A 20,026-nucleotide genomic window follows, 5' to 3' on the forward strand; every position below is an offset into this window, starting at 1 on the left:
CTGAGGTGTATTATTGTATAATAAATAATATTATATTGGTGACAACTAATGTACCACACAGGTACAACAGTATCAGAAACCTATTGTAGCATTTTAACTCACTCATGTGATTGGCTATATAGGCCTTCTGGTTCCTTTTGCCAACACTGAACTTGTAAAGGCTGCATTCAGCATTGGTGCACCTGATTCTTGGAATCCCTATAGCAACAAAAACTTAAACGTAACACCCTTAGGAACTTACTCAACGTGCAATACTTGTTTTAACTGATTGCTAAACATGTAACTGATTGTTGTTAACTTATTGTTTCTGTTCTGTGTTGTTCTAGTATTGCTGCTTTTTTTTACTACACTGTCCGCCCCCTCCTCAATCAACCACCTCCTTCTTCGCCGTGCCATACAAATAGGCTACATGCCGTTACGTGCAGTACGGGTTACATTACTGTGCACTTTTATATCTGTTGGATCATAACATATCAATAATGTAATCCACCACTCGGCGGGAGGGGAAGACAGATCCCGTGCCGTCGGAAAAATACAATGATAAAATACATACAGACAGACCGATGCAATGACCAAAGTTTGGCACAAGCCCAGTGGCTGCCTGTCGACACCATGAGTAAAGATGGCAAAAGATTCACAGATTTGCAACAGATTCGCTCTTCCGGGCTCAATAGTTTAGGAACGAAACATTCCTAAATCACAAACAAATCTTATCGATAAAGAACAAACTACAACTTGATTTGAAGCCCAAAAAGCCAACCCCCGAGTTAAATAGCTTATATGGATCTAGGCAGCAGACGGTTAGCTGAGCGGTTAGGGACCGTCTTCTACAAAGTGCAACACCGAAAGTGAAAATATTCAATAACTTTATTTATATGCAGAATATTACCAACAAATTTACATCACACATCAATGGTGTACTTATGATTGTACTACAGCATTTATTTGTGAAAGAAAAGTTAAATTTATATAGGCCGGCCGGCCGTCGGTCCGTCCGTCCCTATTAGCCTACTTTTGTGCGCAACCCAACTTCCCAAGATCATCTGTAAACAATTCCCTCCCTATCAGTAATGTCATCTATCTATTACATCGCATTACCCACACTGAACATCATTTGCTGTTCATATATTCACAACGGGTAAAGGACTACTTATTACAAAACATGCATTGCCCACTTCAGCCCTATATACATTTTGGCCATTTAGGGCTACTTACATATTTTTGTATACTTTTAAGTACATTTTAAATTCCGGAGCATTTACTTGTAACAGAGTATTTCTACATTACATTATTGATACTTTTATGTATATGATTGCTTTTTCCACCACTGCTTAAAGGGACACTTCACCCTTTTTGCAAAAAATATATATGTTAATGACGTTTATAAGATTTAGAACATGTTCTTGGGGGTCTTTATGTGTGTTAATCTGTGGTTTTAGATATTTTAGATTTTAGCAGTGAGCCTATGGTGTCTCTGATGTCATCGACAGTGGGCTCACTTCCTTCCTGGACTACGTACATGTTGTCTCAGTAAGACAGCATGAGTAAAACATTATGGGGAGTGTCCCTTCTAAAGTCTAAACTAATGCTTGTCACTGGCTGTCCTGCAATGCGTCACAGGAATCGCTCAAGCCCACCACACACCGGCTGCGACCGTCTGCGCCGCGGCGCGTTGCCGCGCGGCGCCGCCTGGAAAATAGAACTGTGTTCTATCGGCGCGCCGGGCGGCGCGGCGCGGCTCCGCGCGGCGGACGGAGCCGGTGTGCGTTAGGTTCATTGAAAATAATGGAGGCGGCTGTGTGCGCCGCGCGGCGCCGCGCGGGGGACGCAGCCGGTGTGTGTCGGGCTTTACACACCGGTTCGTGCTCCACAAACCAGTGGGTCGAGGGCAGGGGTCCTCCTGGCCGAACCCCTCGACAGCAGGCTGTGGCGGGTGGTGCAGGGCGTGGTGACGTGCGAGAGCGGGGGGGTCAGCCTCTGGGTGGCGCCGTCCGCTCCGGCGTCCGCTCCGGCCGCCAGACGTCTGCGACAGGCACAGAGGTACCTCCGCAGGTGAGCGCGCACTTTGCTGTGCAGCGAGGCGTAGATGAACGGGTTGTAGCAGGCGGAGCTCATGGCCACCAGGTGGCAGCACACCTGCAACACGTTGATGTAGCGCTTCCCTAAGATGCGGAAGTCTGGGTCCACGTCAAGTATCAGGTTCAGCACCTGTGCACGAAGGCAAAAAAGGGAATACTAGATGGGTACTTCATTGCATAATATTAGGGGTGCCACGGTTATTTGAATCGATTTCTCGATTTTAGATTTGTTTTGGGGATTTTTATGCCTTTATTGATAGTGACAGATGGGGAGTGACACACGGCAAAAGGCCGTCGGGCTCGGGAGTCGAACCCGCGGAACACCGTCTGGCTGGTTTGGCATGCCTGTAGGTTGCCCAGACGGTTGAGCTAACTGTCCGCACCGAACAAAGAATCCTTTTCAATTAAATAATAATCGATCGACCCAACTAGTTGATTCTCAAGCTCACCTTTCACTATGCGACGCGTTGTGAACATGTAGGTCGTTCATTCTTTGTAATTGTATGACACCGTTGTATGACAAAGGATATACACAGTATGGCTTAAGTGGTTAATCCGACTAAATTAATTAATCGAATCACTAAAAACCAATTTGGCATGGCATGGGTCATAGCCAGGATGTGTAGTTTGCAGGAATTGCACTATAGTAAAGCAACACATTTAAATTAGTCCAGCTGCTGTAGAACTCAACCCAGGGGAGGATGATCCAACGGGCCTGTTGGGCCCAGGCCCAGGGGCCCTGAGCTAGGGTTGGGCCCTGAGCAAGGGGGGGCCCTGAGCTTGAGCATCTGCGTGACCGCGAATAGGCTCAAGCTCAGGGGCCCCCCCAAAAAGGGGTAACAGTGAATAACAGTGACACACACGGTCCTTGTCACTGTTATTAACAATGGGGCTTATTCATTTGTGTTAATAAAATAACCCCAAAAGTCCTAAACCATCATGATACGGTACATTACTGCAAGTGTTTAAACCCTCAGTTTGCATTTTTTTTGCTTAGTTTTTGTCTGTTTATTTTTTTTTAAGCAATCCCTTGCTGTAAATTCTGAATATCGCAGGCCTATACTGTATGTCATAATTGTTATGCGTACACGTGTGCATGACAGGGGCCCATCATTTCTAGATCCGCCTATGACTCAATCTATTTGTTTCTCATCTCTATTTCCATAAAAACATTGCTATTATCCCATTCTGACCTGAGATCAGATTCATACGAGGTTTCCACTGGACACACCCATTCTGACCTGAGATCAGATTCTAAAAATGTCAGTCGTTCTTCGATTTTTCAAAAAATAGCAGACCTACAAGCTCGTAGCGCGCCACTCGGTGGCGCGCTATGAGCTTGTAGATCTGCTATTTTTCAATAGCTAAAGCATAACATGATGCTAACACCAAAATGGGTGCCCGGTCAGAATGGGTTATGATGATCAAAACCTAATCTTCTCCACCTCATTGCATCTCCACGGTCTATTAGGGCCCTATAACAATTCGTGTACACACAGATGGCACACACATTTGCAACCATTTGCATAATAATGATTCTATCATTCCATGCTTTCCATGAGTTAATTAATTAAGTCCCTGGACTGTCCAGAAATGTTCCTGTAACCATGTGGGTTTTAAATAACTCTAATCAAATTAACTTGTTTATTTGCATGAGTCCTGACTATATTTTTTTCGAAAGAAGATGTACAGTTCCAGCCAAGAACATGTTCTGTAACACGTCCCCTGATTCTTTGAGCGCCTCATCTCCTCATCTCCATCTCCATCTGTGCACAGCATGGGCTCCATTTTCGTCACCGCTAAACCTGTTATCCCTAAACTACTTCTTCTTTTTTTTTTTACTATTTTGCTAAACATTTTTGAATAGTTAAAATGGCCAGTCTACAAGCTCACAACGTGTCAATGTAGATTGGCTAGTTGAACTATTCAAAAATGTTTTGCAAAATAGTAAAAAAAAAAAGGCAAAGAAGTTTAGGGATAAGGGGTTTAAATAATAAATAAATGGAGCCCTATATTATACAGATAAAGTGCAAATTACATGGAGAATCGTTCACTTGCACCACATTTGGCACACATACTCCTTAGGGGGTTAATTGCTCTTTTGATAAAACGTGGCCAAATAAAAATTCGAGATGGTGGCCATTTTTCAAGATCGCCGACATTGAATATACAGTAATATTGCATTTTGCAATACAATCCCATTGACTTGTCCTATTTGAATGACCTTGGTGTCAAATCAAACATTTTTCACTATGTATAGAATCTAAATTTGGACCCCATGGACTTTCTCACTGGCTTCCTTGTACCATATATCAGCAGCAGGGTTGTGAAGGTTACTTTTAAAAAAAGTAATCCCCTACAGTTACAAGTTCCTTGCAAAAAAAATTGTAGTCAGTAACGTAATCCGAGTACCACAATTTAAAAAGTAGGGGGTTACTTTCAGTTACTTTTGGATTACTTTTAAGCAAAACTCAATTTAATTAGATAAAACACGTTTTACCATTGATAACCAGACAAGAATGTAGTTCCAACCTTATTATGATTCATGTTAAAAATATATTCGGCTACGCAAGGCACGTGTTCACACAAAAGGCAAATTCATTCCAAATCATAATAATATATACAAATATAAAGAATATTGCCCCTAGCCAAAGTAATGCTGTACGGCACTGTCGACTACAAAATGATATTGATGAAAAAAAGAAGGAAACTAACACTAAGTTGTCACAGACACACAGGCAGGCAGACAGACAGACAGACAGACAGACAGTTGTCACAGACACACAGACAGAGGCGCACACACGCACACACACCCACACACAGCTTTCTAGCGCAACAGAGCTGATGAGGTTTAGACTGTTTCACTTTGCAACGCGCGACCCAGTGCAAGGCATCTGATCTATCTATTGGTCACAGCTGGAATTAATCGCAGATTTAATTACAACTGAATGATTATACGTCCACATGATACCACCACCACCACACTCTGAAGCAGCTGTTGAGGGCTGCATGGTTACACCCAGCTGCCGCTGCATGTTATTATTATGTCCATAGAGTTGTGTTTTTTTTTAGCAAGCCTATACTACTACAGTGTTAAAGTGTCATTTGAACGTTGTCTTTTATATCATTTTTCCACTCCCCGTCAAAATCTCACCCAGAGCGCTCCAATCAGTCCACCCCGCCTCGGCGCCTCCTCTCACTGTCCCCGGGTACAGTAGGCCTGTAGCCTACAGATCATTGTCCGCTGTATATCAGTCCCGGAATTCTAATATTCTGCTAAATTAGAGTATTTTTATGTCTGACTCGGGTAAAAATGGATGGTAGTGTTAGTATTACTAGAGGTTTAGTGTGTGTGTGTGTGTGTGTGTGTGTGTGTGTGTGGGGTGGGGGGGGGGGGGGGGGGGTGGGGGGGTAATGTAGTAACTCAACAGGGTGGATGTCAACACACAGCCAGGGCACACTGGTGGCACCACTGCTGTGAAACTCAGCATGGGGTTCAGTATCTGCGTAATTAGTGCCACCAGTGCCGAGCCAAGGGTAAGGGGGCTGGCTATACATGACTTATTCATGACTTACCCAGACAGATCGCACAGGACTTAAATGATACTGGATGAACGACCGGGCTAGGTGTAGTCGATCATATATTTTATTGTTGAACCTAGTCGTATCTCATACCCTATTGTCTATCATGGTGGTAAAACGATGGCCCCTCGGTCTTGATTAACTGAATACATAATTATCATGTGATACCTTGATTGGTAACAAGACAACTCACCCCGTTTCTGTTTTCCCCAGTGAGGGGTGGGAGAGGCTGGACAGCAGATGGCTGGACTTTGAATTTCTCTAACTAAACTTTCATGACAGCAGACAGCTGTCAAGTACAAATATAATTTGTGAAAAGCTACTACAGTGAAGTCTGCTCACAGAAGTTGTTGTAGGATATGTGGGGATTATCTGACGAGGTATTTGAGTGTGCAAAACCTTACATATACTACATAATACTAAATTGTTTATAGGGTCAATATAAGTAAAATAATATAGCCTTTCCACAGGAGTATCTTTTTCTATTGTTCCAAAAAGAATAAAAACAGCCAATAGCATATTACAAAGTTATCCCCCTCACTGGTGAAAATTCCGGGAGGAAAAACGGGCAAGCACCGGGGTGAGTTGTCCAGTATTCCCTTGATTAACATTCACCAATATGGCAAATATAGATCCAGGACCGCCTAAATTCAAGACTGACCGGTCTGAAGTGTTGTGCAACTAATATCACCCTCTTTCACGCAATTAATGTGATGCCAATTAAACTGGATCCAATCTGCTGAGGCCACATCTGGTAACCCATTCTGGGCGGGCACCCATTTTGGTATTAGCACTATATGTTATGCTTTAGCTATTGAAAAATAGCAGATCTACAAGCTCATAGCGCGCCACCGAGTGGCGCGCTACGAGCTTGTAGGTCTGCTATTTTTGAAAAATCGAAGAACGACTGACATTTTTTAGAATCTGATCTCAGGTCAGAGTGGGTTCATCAGAGCAGTGTGTGTCCGGTGGAAACCTCGTATGAATCTGATCTCAGGTCAGAATGGGTTAATGGAGTACGAGTGGCTGGAGAAAATCACTTTGACAGACGGGCCGGTTGATATGTGACTTTGTCAGCCCACCATGCTTCACAGAAGAGAGGAATTAAAGCCATTTGAGGTCAGCATTATATCACTTTTGCCTCTGCTGCGAGATGAGGCCCACTCGGTTGCTACAGTCAAGCACGTGATGGACAAGATCAATGAGGTAGTGACATTACTGAAACCCCAGCCAGGTGCCAGTTATTGCTGCTGACCAGCCAATATATGCAGTAGCCTAGCAGATCCTGCAGTGGCATTGGCCTGACATCTATGGTGAGGACAAGATCGTCATGATGTTCGGATGCTTGCATATTGAGATGGCGGCACTGACGTCCATTGGAACTCTACTACAGGACAGTGGTTAATTGGACAGGAGCCTTTTTGGAGGCAAGGATAGCGTCTCCTGGGACAGCAGATTAATTTCTGACAGCTTCGAACATCACTAGGACACGACAGATGCACCGGATAACAGCATGCAGTCTGTACAAGCTTCTGAAGGCAGCCTACACGGTCATTTTATTCCCCCAAATGGCATGGCCCTAGCCTGAGTGCTGCTCGGTCACAATGTGCATGGCATGTCCATGTCCCTCCGATGTGGTGCTGATCGGTGCTATAGTCTGCAACAAAGACTTGATGGGTTTTATAATTGTACTATAAACCTAGCAAAGGTTAAAATCGATACAAAACAACTGATGCAAAGGTTTCATTATTTTTGTAGCTTCACTTGTCGATCATGACACTTTAGCAAAATATGAACGTCTGAGGAAAACGTTCCCCACTGCGCTGGACAATGCACAGGCATGTTCCCAAAGCAAAGCGCATGCATGAGCACACTTCGCAGGCACAGGCGCACGCCTGCACCTGTCATTCATTAGTAATGGACTCTGTGAGAAGTGTGTGGCTGTGATATACCGATAGAGGAGTTTATTTTCCCCACGATGGATTTATTCTGTTCTAACCACAGAGTAATACAAGGATAGAGACCGAACCGGAGCGTTCTATTCATTTCGATGGAAGTTGCTCAGTGGCGTTTTTAAGCACCCGGAAGACTGCCGGAAGTACAATTATAACTCAATGGCTCGAGTGAGCGGAAGTTAAGCTCTGACCTCAAATTTGAGGTCCTACCCCCCCCCCCCATGAGATTTACAAATCCCAAATGTTTATAAACAAATCCCAAATGTTTGTAAACAAATCCCAAATGTTTATAAACAAATCACAAAATGTTTATAAACAAATCACAAATGTTTATAAACAAATCACAAATGTTTATAAACAAATCACAAATGTTTATAAACAAATCCCATGAGACTTGGTCCTACCCCCCCGACCATGAGACTTACTACAGGTCACCTGGTAGTGGTCCTACCCCCCCCCATGAGACTTACAAATCCCAAATGTTTATAAACAAATCCCAAATGTTTGTAAACAAATCCCAAATGTTTATAAACAAATCCCAAAATGTTTATAAACAAATCACAAATGTTTATAAACAAATCACAAATGTTTATAAACAAATCACAAATGTTTATAAACAAATACCAAAATGTTTATAAACAAATCCCAAATCCCATGAGACTTGGTCCTACCCCCCCGACCATGAGACAGGTCAACTGGTAGTGGTCCTACCCGGGGTGGTTAGGTTTAGGTGTCTGCCCCGGGGGAGGTTAGGGTGAGGGTTTGAGGTAGGTTGTCGATCGGACCAATGGACCGTCGGCATATTGACGCGGACCCGGTTCTAACCCCCTTTTTCATGTTCCCTGTGTGAGTCAGACGGTCACTCAGCAATAACGTGAAACAGCACACAAAGATGAGTGCAATTTGTTTTATAAATAACCTGCAGTAACCACCAGCACGCAGCTCTCTCTCTCTCTCTCTCTCTCTCCCTCCCCCACCCTTCATGTGTGCAGTGCACGAACTGTCCGTGACAAAATATAATATATATATATATATATATATATAGCATTAATAGGCCTATCTATAATAATATATGTCCAGTCGCTTCCCATCTATATGTGACTGTGCGCAACTCCTCACAGTTCTTTTCGATCTCTATAATAGGCAGTATGTGCCACTTAGTGGCACATACTAGAGCCACTAATTGCCACTAATTGACTGCATTTCATGAAAGTATAGTGGCAGCTGGCAGCCACTACTTTCATGAAACGCACTCAATTATATAAATTTAGCCAGTATAACTGGAAAGTCCCATTTTACAATACTTACAGAACAGGTTATGCAAAACGTGCCACCTGCTGGTATAGTAGGCCTACTGTAGCTCACCAAAATAAATGACACTTAATTAGTTATAGTTAGGTTAGGAGTTAGGTTAGGTACTACCTCATCATCATACATGCTTTTGTCCTGTATTTTGGTTACCGGTGGAAAAGAGATTATTTTAGATTAAGATAGGGCTAACCTTTAAAATAATGAATGGCACACTTATGTTATTCAAGTGGTGAGTGCTTTTTCACGAATACTCCACTAGAGGCAGCCAGACTGGTGTAATTCCATAGACTCGAGGAGTTAACGGAGCAGCATTATTATTATTTCTTCTATACGTTTGATGGAACTTTCCATCTACTGAAAAGCACACGGCCACATAAAGAGGCTTTAAAAAGATGGTTACAGTAGCTCCTGATTTTAAGTTAAATAACTCAGAAACTATAAAACATTTCAAAGTAAAACTTCACATAACAGCTTGAAGTCTCAGACGTTGGCTAGAGGCTGTACAAAAATGGTCATGTGTATGTATGTTCAATCAGTCAATCAATCAACCAGTCAAGTAAAAAAAATAATAGTTTAGGTAAACAGCATAAAACAGGGTGTCCCAGTACTGTGTTAAACTCTTGGGATAACATTTTTGGCTCACCTGCAGGGGCAGCCAACAGAGGGCAAAGGCCAGCACAGATGTCACTAGCAGGGAAAAGGTCTTCTTTCTCTTTTGGCTCCAGCGGCGCAGGTTTTGGGATGACGGTTCTCCGGGCAGGGAAAGGCGTCTAAGGCTCACGGTGATGGCAAAGTATGAGATGCTGACGGACAGCAATGGGATCATATAGGAGGCCACGAGGACGAAACAGGAGTAGAGCAGTCGCAGGTTGCCTCTTTCGGGCCAGAATTCCTCACACACGACCAGGTCTATGCCACTAGGCCGCAGATCCAAATAGTTAGTGAACAGAGAAGGAGGGGCAGCCAGGACCAAAGAAGAGAGCCAGACGCCCAGAGCCACTGCGCCACAGCCCCATACCGAGATCCTCCTCCGCACCGGGTGGGCTGAGACAACCAGAGAAGGAAGATATATAAAGACAAATACAATTATTCGCAGAAAGAATCTCATCTCTGTAACAGCACATAACGTTTTTTTCCCCCCCCGCATCATGGCAAACATAATTGCATTCAGTCCTGTTGCCAAGATACATGCATATGCATATATACAGAATACACAACCACACTTCGTATTCTCATTTTATAATTAGTTAAATCTATTCGTGAGTTTCTGACTGAACAATGTAATTCTTGTGAAATAATAATTGTCTCCACCACCAGGCCGAAGGCATGAGGAGAGAGTATGTTTTGCACTCCGTCCGTGTGTGTGTGTGTGTGTGTGTCCGTGTGTGTGTGTTCTGTGTATGTCCGTCCATCTGTGTACAGCTAATCTCCGGCACCGTTAACCTGGTCGATGCCAAATTTTGCACACACACTCCCTGGATGCCAACGATTTTCCAGAACGGCCCGTTATAGCATAGGAGGTAGTGCTATTACTCCTCCAGATTCTGTTCAAAAATCGTTACACACAATCTCTATAGTCATGTGTTCAAGCCGGATCTGTCCGATATTTCATATTCCATATTTCATATTTAATTTTTTTTAAACAAAAAGCCTCAAATCATGAACGCAGCGTGCAATTTACGTGTTTCAATGACTTTCCTACTATACTATACTATACTATACTATACTAAGCTGAGGAATATATCCCACCCTTTTCACATTGGCCTGTTATAGCGCAACCAACAGGTGGATTTGTGCAAAACACATTTTTGGAACCTCAAATCATGCCATCCAAGGCGTGAGAAGAAATGGCACCCTTTTCACATTTGCCTATTATAGCGCGACCAGGAGGCCACAACCTGACCTGCCCTGTTGGAGACCTGTGCCCCGAGGGGCACTTTATCTAGTTGCTCATGTGATCTTTTACAGTATTGGCCAACTGCAATGCTGCTTCTCTTTCTCTCCGGCTCATGGGATGTAGTCAATACAAGCATGTAATAAATACGCTGGTGTCCGGGACTCCGAACTGAAATGTCAAATTGTTGATGTTTAAATAGGCTATCCTAGTTCACTTCGAAAAAAACGAAATGATAGTTTTTCTTTGCACAAGATGTCATGCTATTTACCCTGATGGTAGTTTTTCTTTTGTCACAGCGCCCTGTAGTTGGCCTACTAGGGCCTGTGTGGTTTGTTTCAGGTAGGCCTAGTCTGGTGCTTCCCACAGGTCCTGCCGAGTTGCTGATCGGGTGCATTGGGAGCACCTGGCCAGTGTTCCCAGGGTGCACTATAAGAGGCCACGCTCAGGCTCTCTCTCCTTCCATGAGAGCAGCAGCATCTTTGCACCATTCAACACCCCACACTACACCCACCACACATCCACTCACTAACACTACTGATCTACTGATTAACACACTCCACCTTAGTACTGTATTATTGTTTGAGTCTTATTAAGTTGGTTATATTGTAAATAAATATTGGTTTGTCATGCACTTTTAAACAGCCGTGTGTCTTCCTCCTTTGTTATGGCCCAAGAGCCAGGTCATAACATGGGGGCTCGTGATTTGAACTCGGATTGGTCGTGATGTTATTAACAGGTAAAGTAACAAACTTCCTGTTTTGTTTGAACTTGTAGATTACTAAATTAGTCATGGTATTTTGGCATTAGGAGGAGGTGCACGGTAGTTAAAGTGTTTTGCTGGTAGTATTTGTTGTTCAGTTTGGTTATGTATATAAGATATTTGGTTTGATGCTAGTCATGTCATGTGTATTTGCTATAGTGTTAGAAGTTAGGATGGGTGTGACAACTTTGACAAGTGTGTTTTGTCTGAGGCTTGGTGGTCCCTGTGTAGGATTAATGGTGTTTCCCCCTGTGGGATTCGCTGTATTTTTTTTAATTTGTTGATTTGTCTTTGTAGATTCTGTTCCACACAAGATGGGACAGGGTGGTACCACTGGGATGCCTTGTCAGTATGGGGGACTCAGGAGGGCCACTGAAGACCAGGGCAAGTGAGTCAGTTTAGTTTTTGGTTAGGCAGCTGAGGTAGGGGGATCACCGCACCTGTAGGCACACCTGTCATATCTGTCCTGGCTTTGCAGTGTTGTGAGAGAGAGCATTTATTTTGTTAGTTTTTGTGTGTTGATTAATTGTGAATTAATTGTTAATTGAAATTGTGAATTGTAATTCACTTGTCCTCATAGTTTTGTCCTCATATAGTTTTCTGTCTGAATTGGTTGGTCCATCATTTTGTTGTTAGTACGTACGTATCTTGTGAGAGCTCCGTGTGGGAGCTGTTTAAAAGACAGAGGCAAGACAGAGCTAATCAAGAACTTTCTAGTATTATGAACTCATGAATTACAAGTGTGCAAATGGCTTAATTCCCACATGAAAAATAATGAATACATGAAGAATTTAAGACGGAATTAATTGCTTTACTCTACTTTTTGAGTAGCCTATGGGGAAAATTAATTAAAAAAGTAGGCTACTGTTTTCTTAGCTTTGTGACTGACCAATGAGAAGCAGATTGTATTGTCTGCAAAGGAACTATGTGTCTGTCACAAATAAAAGTTCTGTCCTGCAAGCTCATGTCAACAACACAGACAAGGCAGCTGTGCGTGAGGTGAGTCCTGCAAATTAAATTGACCCAATATTATTTTGTACAACCTACAGTAGCAAAGCATAAGATAATGGTTTGGAGAATAGGCTGGTCTCTCTTTTTACAAGAGATAAGCCATTGCATAGGCCTACAGGTTCTTAAACTTTTTAATTTCAAGGACCCCCATGAGAGTAAAACCAGATGGACCCATAAGAGTCCCATTTGATTCCATTTGTACAGTATCAGAGTTAAAAGTTATAAAAGGGTCCATTTGGTTCCATTTGTACTAGTACACTCTCAGAGTTACAGACCTGTAAGGGTCCATGATTTGGTTCCATTCGTACACTCTCAGAGTTACAGACCTGTAATTGTCCATTTGGGTCCATATGTTACACTCTCAGAGTTACAGACCTGTAAGGGTCCATTTGGGTCCATGTGTTACACTCTCAGAGTTACAGACCTATAATGATTATTCATTATTCATAATGAAGTGACATTATGACATTATTCCGGTACAGTGTGTCAGCCCAATTCGTCTTAATTATTTTACTATGAACATCTCACTTGTGTCTAACAATGCACGTCACGAGGGCCAGTGAAAGTGACAACTCTCGCTGTGTTGTTGTGACGAGCTACTTGACAGACGTGACATCCTGTACATTCCTGTAACATGTGGAGCGGCTAAATACTGTTCATGGGGACTTCCATGGGGTGTGTGTGAACCATATTCACCTTTGGCTAATATTATCTAGTAAAGTAAATGCCAGAGGATAGCTTTTCCTATGTAAGCGAGGCCTGGCACTCCACCTTGTGGCTTAATCAACTGCCTTTGTACAGTAGATGCCCATGATTCCATAAAGAGCAACCATGCAGTGACCACATGCCCTTGTCCATTGGTGCTAAACACAGGCTATCTCCCTGTGCTGTTGCCTGTGGATAATGTCACTGGTGTTAGAAAAATACTACTGATGCACTACTGCTGGAAATCATTTACATTCCTAAAGATGCATGCTTTACTGTGCCGTGATATGAACTGTATAGGACAATAAGGAACTGTTCTCTCTGTGTGACACAATAGTGGAATCTCTCTGTTGTGCAAGCATGCAGTGTTGTTTTTTATTTTAGTTTTTGTCTCTTGAATAAATGGTAAATGGTGCATTTATATAGCACCTTTATCCAAGGCGCTTTACATAGAATGTGCATTACATTCACCTATTCACACACCGATGGCAGAAGGCACCAACTATAGCACATCGGGAGCAATTAGGGGTTCAGTGTCTTGCTCAAGGACACTTCAGCCCGGGTTCGAACTGGCAACCTTACGGTTGCCATCCAGGCACTCTACCCCTGAGCCATCACCACCCCCAATAGTTTTCACCCGCAATGTTTTAGTGTTTAGTCTAGTTTCAGTCGACTAAATATCATGAGATTTTAGTTGACTAAATCTAGTTGATTTAGTCGACTAAAATGCATTTTGGCGGGCCTTGATGCTGTCGTAATGCCTGTTTTTACACCTGCTGAAAATAGCCAATCTACAAGCTCACAACGTGTCGCAGCGCGACGCGTTGTGAGCTTGCTATTTTCAGAGATTGTAAAATGACTTATACTGGATCTCTTGTCCACTAGTCCCTTTTTAGTCATTTTAGTTTTTATTTGATGATGAAATTGTCAATATATTTAGTCTTAGTTTTAGTCATCATGGCTTAGTTTTTATTTAGTTTCCATTTAGATTTCGTCAGTGGAAAAAGTTAGTTGACGGACATTTTTCGTGCAAACAAAGAAGTAAAATACGTAATGCAAAGAAATGCAAGAAAATGTTGAATTGAACTGCTAAAGATTTTATTTTTAATTGCACTGTTGCTTGAATCTGAAGAAAAGAAATACAAATAAACATGTTGTATTTGGATACCGTAACAGTACGTAATTGTCTGTAAAAGGAAGAGACTAAGGCCCTCATTTATCAACCGTGCGTAAAATGGTGCGTACGCCAAAATATGGGTGTAAGCCAAAATTACCGACATTTTCGGCATTTACCATTTCCGCCAAAGCTTGAAATTGAGTAAGACAAAAAGTCACGTCTGGTCGGGAGCTGTCGTACACTTTGTCCTTGGCTGTTTTTCTGTCGTACACAAGCGGAGCAGCATTGTCTGAACTGCTGACAGGTGCCCTTTTAGAGGTGTGAGATGAATAAGATTCAAGATTCAAGATTGCTTTATTTTGTCATCATTTCCAACTGTAGCAGCAGAAAAAAACGAAATTACGTTTCTCCTAGTTAAAAGACAGCACAGGCTCATACAATAATACATTATCAGTGCAAGACAATACTAAGTATAAATAAGTCCTAAAAACTACAGGGATCCATAAAAAGATTAATAGAAAAAAACCATTAAAAAAAACTGAACATGGATCACATGCAGTTCATGTCCTATCTGCCAGGGAGGCTAGAGTTCATGCAGGAGCCTGATTGCCTGATGGGGAAAGAAGCTTCTCCGCATTCTTTCTGTCCTGGCACTGATGCTCCTGTACCGTTTCCCAGAGGGCAAAAGGGAGATCAGGTTGTGAGAGGGGTGGGTGGCATCCTTAGTGATACCAGTTGCTCTCTTGATGCACTTTTGCTGGTATATGTCTCCTCCAATTCATTCAGCACATTCAATTTTGCAGTTGCAACGGCAAGATCAGAATCAACTGCAGCATGCTTTGCTTTTCTTGCTTTAAGCTGAAGCTCCCTTGCTTTAAGCTGAAGCTCCTCCAAGTCCAGAGCATATTTATCATCAAGACATGCAGCTCTGGCTAACAGGGCAGCACGTTCTGCTTCTGCCATTATCCGTGCACGTGCACTGGCTCTGCTGGATGTTGCGCTCCTTTGGCTTCTTTTAGATGCTACAGACAAACGGTCATCAAATTCCAAGCGTAGGCCTTCATGCAGGTGCCCTAGCTGTGTAGAATAAAAAGGCTGTGTTGCATGAGCTTTATTAGTCTCTAACCAGGTATCTGCCTCTGATATAAATTGTTTGAATACAAGCAACTTGGGTTCATACCAATCAATGTGGTCTGCATCTCTCTCTGCAACAGGCAGAGACATTTGTGCACGTACTTGTAATTCCATAAATTCGGACAATAAATATTCAAACATCTTATATGCCTCTCTGACGTCCTCAAAGCGTCCATCTTTCATCAGTGCTACAATGTCATTCTTTTTACGTGTCACTGATCCAAGTTTAGCTCTCCGTGAGCCTATCAGCTTATATAGCTGTTCCTGAGAAACTTCATCAGGCATTTCCTGTGGCTCCGCATCGGCAGCCCTTTTTCCCGATCAATTAGTGACCTCATCATCATCACTGACATATTTTTCTCCATCCATATTAGCATTTGGGTCCGCATCGGCGGCCATATTTCCCGATCCATTAGTGACCTCTTCGTCACCATCACTGACATCTTTTTTTTCCATCCATATCAGCACAATTAAAACATAATTGTCCTTATATGCCAAAACATTGGCAAAGGCAACAAATTGAAATATGGGCACCTATAAAGCTCGATGTAAAATCAAGGCATATAGCAAAAAAGACCCTCGTTTAATAAATACTTGTTTGCTCCCAAAAAGTTTTATTTGTTCTGCAGTTGCCTGCCGACTTTATCCGTCAGATTTATAATTGCATTTATGTCCCTCAGGCAGGGCTTAAAGTTCTCAGTCCTGGGGACTGATTTCTGTCCTGAGGATCCTGAGATCAGTGCAGATTTGCAAAAAAACATTTTCAGTCTTGGGATTGTTTTTATCTTTAAGCCCTGCCCTCAGGGCCTGTATAATGTCACGCTGCCCGGCCAGGACCGCGTCATTGAGCACCAGGGCTCGTTCCTGAGCCTGGCGTGGGGGACCTGCAGGAGCAGAGGAAGGGCACGCGCTCTCACAGCGAGCCCCCCCTCCCGCACTGCTGGATGGATATGGAGGGTTTTGCGCTGGGGAGGATGGACACACTCTGCCCCCCCCAAATCTATATTCAAGTATATTCAAGCATGTCAAACAAACCTCTGCTCTTGTTCTCTCCACTTGGGAGATGCTGTTCACCCGGCTGGTGATGCGAGTCCACACCTTCGTTTTCATTTCATTTCCGACACCACTGTTGGCCCCCGGCGAATAAAACTTTTCGGTTTGATTCCACCTCAGTGGTGAGGACGTCAATCTCCGCCTCGGAGTAGTTGCGTTTCTTTGCCGTCTTCCGTTCAGCCATTGCTGCAAAACCGAGGGCGCGCCGCGGCTTGATTTTATAGGGCGTGCCAGATTGATTTCAGCCGTCACATTTATTAACGTCGGAACGAAATTAAGGAAGGATCAGCAGTTTCCGTTCACTTTATAAATGCCGTGGCGACGTGGGTGTACTACGAAACCTGCACTCGAATCTGTGGCAGATTTTACACATAAATGAGGGCCATAGTACCATAATAGTACGGAATTGTCCGTAAAAAGGACAGACTAAGTATACCATAACAGTATGGAATTGGAAAAGATTGGACAGAATTTTCCGTATTAGAATGACGGAAGTGTCCGTGAAAGGAACAGACTTAGTCCCGTGAAAGTACGGAATTATCCGTTATAGGGTTGACGGAAGTGTCCGTAGACCAACGGTACAATGTATTGGCAGCAAATTACATTTTTCAACGGAGATAGTTAGTTAAGTTACTAGTAGTAGTATATACAGTAGGTCAGGGGTTCTCAACCCGTGGGTCGCCTCGAGGGGTCGCCAAATTATTTTAAATTATTTTCCCTAATGTATATCTGGTTTCAGTATTTATTTATGGTGTATTGTCTCTCTTATTACGGTTATTGTAGCAGTCAATTTATATTGGGGGTCAGGAGGGGGCGGGGCGGGGGTCCCGAGACATTGCCAAAGCATTTCCGGGGGTCCCCGGGCCAAAAACGTTGAGAACCCCTGCAGTAGGCTACCCATTGTTGTGGACAAGTTGCAAAGTTGCAGTCAGTATTTTACTGTTTGGAGGAGGCAAGATTCATGTACTTATTAGCCAGTTTGTGACACAAACAAATCTTGTAAGGTTTTGGAATAGTAAATACATAATTCCAGGTTTTTGCCTTTTTATGGTTTATTACAGATATCGTGATATATAATCTCTTGAAATATCGTGATATCATCATCGAGGGCCTATAATATCGCCACAGGGTATTTCTTGCTACTCGAAGAGGGCGGTCGCTTTTTTCTTCTCTCTCCCTCCCTCCCTGTATTCCCTGCTACGTGTCTCTCTACACTGCCTCTCGTCTAAATCTCTGGCTAAAACATGGAACTAATTAGCTGGTCCTTGAGTGCTTTCGACAAAAACATTTCAGACAGACATTCTGGTGCTGGGGAGCCGATTTGCCCACAGGGCTCTTGTCCTGCGGGTTATGTCAGGGACTCTTATTATCAGAATTGGGGTATGTTGTGCCTCAGCATCTTAAACATAGAAGACAAAGAAGATATTTGGATAATTGGATTCATGGTGAGCTATCAGGCCTAGGCGGCGGTCTGATCTACCGCAAGATTTCGAGAGGAGCAGTCGAAACTGTCAAAAGTGCTCCCAAGCTGCTCACTGTGGTAAACAAATTGTGCAGAGCGACGGGGGACCTGTCTGGGGCTATAGCTGAGCTTAATCGGAAGCTGGACACCAACTTGGAAAAACTTTCTGACACACTGAGGGTGCTTTTCGTCTGGGAACCAAGGCTGCGCCGTCTGCACAGCCTGCTGTTTATTCCTCTCACTATCTGGACTCTGAGACAAGGCGACCTTGGGACCCAAATCCGGGAGGGCTGCTCATGTTTTACGCAAACATAAACAATGAACTCATCAAAACACAAAACACAAACACACTCCTACACCACACGCCGCCTTCACCCGCCCCTCCCCAACCCATACCCGCTGCTGTTCCGGCTGTGCTTCCTTCCTTTTTTCCTACGTGCACGGTGACGCAGCCCCTCCAACCTGAAGGGTGGCGTTGAGGGTAGTGTTTTTTTTTTACTGTTGCCCAGACCTTCAACCCGCCCTGCCCCCCTGCACCCAAGGACATTCTGTGCCTGCACGATACAATGAAAATTGTAATGTGATGTGATGTATGCGCCCCCCCTTCCCTCTCTGTCAATACTCCCACCCCAACTCGCCTTTTTTTCTGATGCAAGGAAGCTATAAGGGCAGCCCCGAAATAATGGCTGCAGCTGTGTAGTTCAAATTGTTGTCTCTATCCCCCGTTACTGCAATGAATGTCACTGAAACAAACTCCAATCAACTCTGTTGACGTGGCAATAAAATAATCTTGAATCTTGAGATAGCCTATATATATCGTATCGTGAGGTATACCAATTGAGGACCAATATATATAAACAGCTTGAAAAGTGGTCCGTTAACTTGAAGCCGTTAAACTCATACCCACAACTATGTAGCGGTCCACGGCCATGGCGGTAAGAGACAGCACCGACGCGAAGACCGTGGCGCACTGCAGCAGCGGGACCAGGTGGCACAGGGACCGTCCGAAGGCCCAGCCGTGCTTGTCGAAGGCATAGGACGCCGTCAGCGGCCCGCAGCTCAGACACATCAGCAGGTCGCCGGCCGCGAGGTTCCCGATGAAGAAGTTGGTGGCGTTGTGGAGCTTCTTGTCGGCCAGAATGCAGGCGAGCAGGAAGGAGTTGCCGACGCCGGCCACCGACACCAGGAGGCAGTAGAGGGGCAGGAAGAGTGGCTTAAAGCGAAGGAGAAGCTCCATGCCGGAGAACATGTCCAGGGGGTCGCTGCCGTTGAGTCCGCCGCCCCCTGCACTGTCTTCTAGTCGGACCTCATCGTGGCTGCTGTACGTTGTCCTGTTATCCTCGCTCATGACGAGATCCATGGTCCTGCAGACACACCAGACACACACACACAGCTCGGTTCTTTCTTGCATTGGTGAAAACAAGCAAAAGTCCTATATATTTCTCTGCCAAGGACAACATTGGACGACTTTAGTTTATTTCATGATCACAAGCAAAAGTCCTATATTTCCCTGCCTAGGACGACATTGGACGAAAACAGGCTTTTATACTGATATTTATTTCCTTTGCATATGTGAACGCACCGGTTATATTCCATCCAGGTCCCGGCCTATAGAGCCGATTGGAAAAAACTTTGCACTGGAATTGAGCTCAGATTGAGTTGATCATACAAAACATCGATGTTTGTGGAGCTCAATAAAAACATTTGGCGACTGCGCTGGACCGTTTCAGCTGTTGTGATCTCTGACCATGTATCTATAGGGTGCACCCCTGAAATGCTTCCGTGTTCCCGGAAGTGCGTAAATGTTGTCAGTCTCGCTTCTTAAAGGAGCCGTGCGGGCTGAGAACCGTGGCAGTCTGAGCAATTTAGCACCATCTTAAAACAATGACAAGGTTCAAGGTTCAAGGTTCAAGGTTATTTTATTAGTGTCCCCGAAGGGCAATTGGGTTTTACAGCAGGTC

The 20,026-nt window shown here is 43.8% G+C and overlaps 1 protein-coding gene across 1 annotated transcript; it reads right to left on the reverse strand.

Annotated features, from left to right (window-relative positions):
• Window positions 1-1,848: 1,848 nt before the first annotated feature.
• LOC308321280 (prolactin-releasing peptide receptor-like) lies at window positions 1,849-19,335 on the reverse strand (the record flags this gene model as incomplete). The annotated part of the gene is made up of 3 exons (XM_080772119.1): window positions 18,969-19,335; window positions 9,570-9,970; window positions 1,849-2,208 (listed from the first exon to the last, which is right to left on the reverse strand). The coding sequence occupies exons 1-3, from the start codon at window positions 19,312-19,314 to the stop codon at window positions 1,849-1,851; spliced, it is 1,107 nt and encodes a 368-aa protein (XP_080628245.1). The 5' UTR covers window positions 19,315-19,335.
• Between the last annotated feature and the right edge of the window lie 691 nt (window positions 19,336-20,026).

This window comes from Protomyctophum bolini, assembly GCF_963924005.1.
Source record: "Protomyctophum bolini genome assembly, chromosome: 9".
Classification (NCBI taxonomy): Eukaryota; Metazoa; Chordata; class Actinopteri; order Myctophiformes; family Myctophidae; genus Protomyctophum; species Protomyctophum bolini.